This window comes from Equus asinus, chromosome 3 (genome assembly GCF_041296235.1).
Source record: "Equus asinus isolate D_3611 breed Donkey chromosome 3, EquAss-T2T_v2, whole genome shotgun sequence".
Classification (NCBI taxonomy): domain Eukaryota; kingdom Metazoa; phylum Chordata; class Mammalia; order Perissodactyla; family Equidae; genus Equus; species Equus asinus.
In genome coordinates this window covers 8,361,393-8,368,555 of record NC_091792.1, presented here as the reverse complement: position 1 = coordinate 8,368,555, position 7,163 = coordinate 8,361,393, and the positions used below count along the sequence as shown (strand labels likewise).

The following is a 7,163-nucleotide window of genomic DNA, read 5'->3' as shown; positions in this document are numbered from 1 at the left end:
CCGTAGTTTCTCTATGTGTACATGGGGATGATATCATTGAATTTTTAGGAAAATTAAATTTCTATCTCCTAACATTTTACTGTGCTCTCCTCACAGAAGGCACCCAGTAAATATTATCCTGTGTTTATTGTTGCTGTTAATAAACTATTGATGGTTGATTGACTATCCTTTGGTGAAAACACAGGCTAGTTCCTCCCTGATATGTTCCTTCTTAGCCCATGATATTCTTGTTCTTGGCCAGTTAGAGAATAAGAGAGGAAGAGCAAGAGAAATTGGGCATTTGATATTGGGATTTAGAATAAAAATGTTATTTTTCATAATCTACTGTCAAATTGTACATAGGGTAAGGTACATCAATTCTTGTTTAAAAAGGACATTTTCATTGAATTCTTTTTTTTAATTACTACTACCATACCTATACTTCAGGTAGGACATAGCTTTTTCATTTGTATCATTTGCACAGCGAGGAGCTAATGAAATATTTAGAATATTTATTCTTTCAATATTTAAATTTAATCAGCTTTGCAGATAGACAAAAATCATTCAAAGAATAAACATTTAACAAGCCTAGGCCTGCATATGCCATGCATTCTCATGCGGACAACTGTGGCTCCTTTCACTTGACTCTGATGAAAGAACATACATGTTTCTTGCAGCCAAACGGGTTACACATACTCATACATAGGAAATATGATGAGCAAACTTTTTTCCTTTAAAATTTGACACAGAATTAATTTAAAATAGGTATGAAAAAATGGCCAAGATAATAACAAAGTAGAAACACAGAAAGGCTGTAGGGTAGATGGATGATGAAGCCAAACCAAGGAAAGGTGGTCAGAATCTCAAGCCAGCACAAAGCCATGTTTTTATTTCTAATTTAAGCATCCATTGTAGGCAGAACTTGGGTTACACACTGTGGAAGATAGGAGAGGGAATAAAGTAAGTACCTCTTCTTAGAGAATCTTATAATGTATCATTAATTAGCATAATAAAGTAATGAATTAAGGGAAAATGGCGGTGAGGGCCTTCATATAGAGTCCAGATACCTTCTCTTCCATAATCACCATCATCATCATCATCACAGCTAATGCACTTACCATGTACGTACTTTACCACCTTATCTCATTTAATCCTTACAATGATCCAATGAACTAGATTCCATCCTAATTTTTATTTCTCTTTTACAGCTAAAGAAACTGGGGTGAGAGTTGAAGTTATTTGTGTAAAAGTTCAGATGCAGTAAACAATCATTATAACGTCTTCACTGTGGACTCAAGTAATCCATAACCAACCTATAAATCAAAATTGGGGTGAGTTTATTATGAGCCAGAGTGAGGACTATAACTCGGGAAGGACTTAGCAGGCGTTCTGGAGAAGGATGGGTTTCAGTACAGTTTTATATCTTTTTAGAACAAAGAACATACATTAAACACACCCAGCATACATTTTCATCAAAATTTCCAAGAGGTATTCAGTTACAAATTAGCAGGCCAACATGACCCTGATGTCAGGAAAGGGACTGATCCAGGCCTTACCAATAGGACATAGGAGGGGAAGTATGCATTCTTACCTTAAGAGAGTGCATTCTTTACTTTGATGATTAGGCAGATGTACAATGTATGTTTGATAGGCCATAATTCAAGCCGAATCAGTTTTGAATTCGAATAGTTGCTCCATATACCTCATATGTGAAAATCTCTTGTCATTACAAAGAGTTTTTAGCTAGTTGGTTGGTTGTTTAGATGGTTGTTGTTCTTCAGCAAGTGCTTCAAGTGTTGGAATCATGTGTATTTTGAATGATGCCTCAATTTTCCTTTTCTTGACAAGAACAAATGTCGAGAGGGCCCTCGTTTTTCTTCATATATAAAGTGAACGAAATGGAAAGTCATATTGAAGCTTCATTCCTCTTTTCAAATGCTTTAATTTAAAAAAAAAATAACAAATATTAAATTGCAGCAACATAGTAAGCATTATAAAAAGCTACATGTAGATTTCTGTGGATCAAGAGGACTAATTTTTTCTGAAATTATCCTTATGTTATCTAATGTATATCAGACCCTTCTGAAACATTCCAATAATCATAATGAAGATAGTACTGCTACCTATGAATCCCAATCCCTAATTTAAACTTGCTGTACAAAGGAAAATTGTTTAATATTGCATTCTTTAGGGATGAAAATACCGAATTAAGGAACATTGTCAGACTAACCAGAATTTGGGATTGAATAGCTTTTCTATTGATATTGTTTCTGTTTGTTTAAGTGTTTCCGGAAGAATACAGAGAAAATGATAGAAGACTAGGAAATATTAGGAAAACCAAAAATTCAAAGCACGTCTTGCCACAACTCCTGTAACTAATCAATGCATGAGGAGCAGCCTGTGCTTCATCTCTTGCTTCTTTGTAAGAATATTAATTTTCTATCTGGTTTCCACTCAATTTTTCCATGCCTTCTTGAGTACTGGAGTACATATCCATTTTTTAGTTAACAAAGGAATATTTAAACATTAGAATAAATAAGAAAACCCAGACCTGGAGTGATACATGCTCATGCCTTGGAGAAGCTAAACTTATTTCCTTAGAGCTGATGTTTCGATTGTAGCTTTCCTCAGACTTCAGTCTCTTTTCAACAAGAGGCAGAAAATCAATGATTGGATGTTGTAACTTTCCACTTCAGAGGGTGCAACTGTGTTTTTATTACAACCGTGCCAAAAGTCTTAATTCTTAAATGCTGACAAATTGTCTGCATCAATAGAACTATGATTCAATCTAATTTATAAATGTATTTAACAGACAGTCTCTAAAGTGCTCAAGCCACTTTCTAAGCAGTTTGTTAAATATCAAAGCATACACAAAGATATATCCTTGCGGACTCTCCTCTGGCACAGTAACCTCTTCCTTTCAGTGTAATCTCTTTCCTATTTCAATAGAATGCTTAAACAGTTTGATGTTTTGCTAATTGTTCCTGAATTAGTGCCAGTATTGGTTCATATTTCCTGCATTGTTGGGACAAAAGAAAACAAAGAGCCTATGACCGGCTGGCTTGATCTGCAAACCGTCCAGACGAGGTCTTCCTCCAGAAGTGACTTGGTTCCTTTCTAAAAGGCTCCCATGAAGACTCATCTTTCAGATTTCCTATGTTGAACTTTATTCTTCCTAGGTTTTCTCCAAAAATATCACGAGAAACTAGAAACCAGAAAGTGTGAAAAGAGAGCTCAGAGAATTTTGTCATCATAAATAAAGACTACTCTGCCATGCTATGATCTCCTAAATCAGAGTGATTTCTGAGGTTGGCAGAACATTATCTTAAACTTCAGTAAAACCACCTCAAGGGCTGTGTTTGACATGGTCCTTAACAGGCGTTTTGGAGCCTTTTGATGTTCTTGTCATCTTATACCCAAAGAAAGGATAAGGGGAAATATAATGAATTGGTTCTGCAAAGAGACATTTAAAATTTTATATGATAGAATTGGCAGAATAAAAATGCATTTAAAGAGAAGCCTTGATTATATAATACTAAGCGCTCTGCCAGCTATCTCCCTGAAATGCATCTTTCCAACACGTTTGTCCCAGAACACTTTCCACACAATAGGTACTCATTTCGACCAATGTGGGGATGACGCCAGGGTTCACGGATGATGTAATCATTCCACAGTCCCTTTTGAAGTACTAATTTGACTCATAAAAACATTTCATTTTAAGCAACTTTCAAAGACGAAAGATTTGATTCTTGGCTTTTGCTTCTAGCAAATAACGTGTTAAAATATATTAGAAATGGGACAACTAGATATTTTTACTTCTTAGCTGTTTTCTTTTTGTGAATTTCTTACTTAATTCAGGGCATGTGTAGTAACATCATAAAGAAGTGTATTAAAATATTGGTCAAGGAGAAAGAATTATCTTTTATGAGTAGAGGATAAAGAATTTAAAAATATCTTTTTCAGCTAGCAAATGGTGTATTTTAATTTTTATCTCTCAATGTAAAAAAGTATCCACCTGAATGGCTTGATTATTTAAATTAAGAAAAATCATTGCCTATAAAAAGGGAAAAATGTTTTTAGTAGACAAAATGTTGGCTCACGTTTTTTACCAAATTATTCCTACCAAAGCAGTGAACAAAGAGAAATTTGGATTACTAAAGTGAGGGTTTTTTAAAAACAAGCAGTAGAAAATAGGAGGAAAAGAAATTCTGCCTCTCAGTATTTGATATGGGAAAACTTCAATAATACAATCAAATAGTTACCACCAACTATGTATAACATACAAAATCACTCACCACCAAAATACAGCGATTCTGCTACGGCTGTTACTCATTTCAGTATGCAATTTGATTCAGCAGGTAAAAATACAACACAAGAAAATAAGTGATGAAGAAACACACACACACACACACACACACACATTCCTATTCACAACACATCAGAATGGTTTCAAAAGTAAAAAGAGAAATGAAGGTCCCAGACAAGATTGCTGGCAGTCAATAAAGTTCACATCATTGGGTATCTTATAAATCATCATGGGATTCATTCCTTCAACGCTAAGGCAAAGTGAAAAAAATACATAGCTACATTTTGTAGCACATTGTTGCAAATCATACTAAACATTTGCAAAAAGAATCTGTGGGTCAGGAACTTCTATTAATATCCAGATAATCGCTACTAATGAGGTGATTATTCAGTGCTATTATAATGAGAACTGCTGTAATTTGAATTTTATGCTCACCATTTCTCAAAATCATGAAAAGCCTTTTGTTATATATTACTCTAAGGGCAGACAAGGGTTTTTTTTTTCTTTTTTTGTCCTAAAAAAGTCAGGCATAAAGAATTCTGTCAAAATTCAACAACAACAAAAGGAATAAATTAGAATTTATTTTAAAGCTTGGTATCCATAATAATAATAACTAATAGCAGGAATTCAGACACTATGAGGTCTGGTTCCTAAAATAATTTATTCTAATGAAATTAGAACTCTTTTTTCTAAAGTCATCCACCTTAAGACTTTTTTTAAAGGACATGAGTGAAAATAAAATATTTCCTGGAACATCATGCTTATTGGTGGTTTTCAGAACGACCGTTTCTTTTCAAGGACAACAGTGGGGGAGGCGGGGGGATTGCAGCTGCAAACCTGGGGCAGCAGATGAGGCACCGCCATGCCCAGGAATGCCTCTCTAAGATAATAATGCCAACTTGGGGACTGGCCAAGGCTCTCAAGCAGTGACATGCACAGTCCAGTTCCCCGGTGATGTGACATTTCACCATTGGTCCTGCTTCAGAGCACGACCCAGGGTGGGGAAGGGTAGTGCCACCCAAGCTCACAAGAGCAGCAGCCTCCCTGTCTTCTCACAACCTTTCTTCCTTCCCTCTAAGACTTTTTTATACTTCCCTTTTTAAAAGCAACAGTAGGGGGGAAAAGACTGCCATAGTTGGCAGCTGGAAGCTTTCAGAAAAGAATTGATTCGACTTTTTGATTTGAGTTATTTAGGTCAGTTCTAAACTCATCTAAAGGAAGGCAACATTTTGGTGATACCATGCACAGTGTATAATAAGGCAGCTATCCTAGGAAAAGAAGTCTCCTTCATTTCATTGCCTTGGATTTTGAATTCAAAGAGATGCTGGAAGAGCATATCTACAGAAACCGGTAAAATTATCAAAATAAGTAATATATTCCACTTAGAATATTACCTTAAATTGAACTTTGGTTTAAGGAATGATTAAGATATATTTAATTCACTTGAGTTTTAGCTGTGTCTTTTTAAATTCTAAGTACTTTATTATTTTTCAAAATTACAAGTCCTTCAGAAAAAAAACAGAAGATTTTAAAGACAGATAAATTTGAAGTTAGAAATATATGCATATATGTTCAATATCTTACATGAAGAACTGAACTAAATGGGAAAAATATAATCAATAAAGGCACATAGTGTCATAACACAGAATGGTTAGAATAGGTAATAATTTGCTGTCTAAACTCTAAAAACATGCAGTCTTAGAGTTGAAATTTGCAATCTGGAGATCACAGATATTGTACAGTTACCAATTCTTAGCATTCTTATTTTTTCAGCTTTGGGCAAAGCATACGTGCCTTTTGTCTTCAGATTCTACTGCATGACAGTGGGCACATTAAGATATGCTACCCCTTATTTATCCAGAGGACATGAAATCAACAATTCAAAAAGATACATGCACCCCTATATTCATTGCAGCATTATTCGCAATAGCCAAGACATAGAAGCAACCCAAATGCCCATTAACGGATGAATGGATAAAGAAGATGTGATATATATATATATATATATATATATATATATATATATACAATGGAATACTACTGAACCTCAAAAAAAAGACAAAATTACGTCATTTGCAACAACAACATCGATGGACCTTGAGGATATGATGTTAGCGAAATAAGTCAGACAGAGAAAGACAAATACCACATGATTTCATGTACTTGTGGAAGATAAATAAACAAACTCATAGATAAGGAGAACAGATTAGTGCTTACCAGAAGGGAATGCGTCGGAAGAGAGCAAAAGGGGTAAAGGGGCACATATGTATGGTGATGGATAAAAACTAGACAATGGGTGGTGAACACGATGCAGTCTCTACAGAAACTGACATATAATAATGTACACCTGAAAGGTATACAATATTATAAGCTAATATGACCTTAATAAAATAATTTTTTAAAAAAAGACATGCTACCCTTGCTGAACTCTTTCCTCAGAGAATATGCTCCCATTCCTGGCTTCTGCTGAACGACATTACACCCATTGTTTTGGGGCATCCCAGACGGCCATATTTCTGTTATTTAACTCCACCACCCAGACCACAGTGTTTTTCCAGTGTTGGACTCCGACTGGAGGGCATCCAGTCTATTGGCTGAGTGACACCGATAACATTACCTCACAAGAATTTAAATAAGAGACAGAGACTGTGGTTGTCCAGAGGCAGGGCAATCAATCTCCCAAACCAAAGCAGCAATTCCAACAACTCCCCTTGCTACAATCCTGTGTTCCAGCACACTCGCTGCAGATTTCTGCTGGTTAATTCATCCAATATGCTTTCCATTAGAAGTTTTCTTTTAATTTTTTAAATGTGCACTGAATATTTCACAGGTCACATTATACAAACCACATGTCATAGCAGTCCTGAGGCTGCTACAG

General features: G+C 35.3%; 1 protein-coding gene across 3 annotated transcripts in view; it reads right to left on the bottom strand.

Annotated features, from left to right (window-relative positions):
* Positions 1 to 1,724: 1,724 nt before the first annotated feature.
* LOC106843161 (uncharacterized) overlaps positions 1,725 to 7,163 on the bottom strand; it is a 39,017-nt gene continuing 33,578 nt past the window's right edge. The window contains exon 5 of one of the 3 annotated variants that reach the window (XM_070504680.1): positions 1,725 to 1,917. In XM_070504680.1, coding sequence (XP_070360781.1) covers positions 1,858 to 1,917 — 60 coding nt within the window. In that variant the 3' untranslated portion in view covers positions 1,725 to 1,857. The remainder of the gene's footprint in view (positions 1,918 to 7,163) is intronic. The other 2 variants (XR_011501853.1, XR_006525732.2) reach the window with 2 other exon arrangements.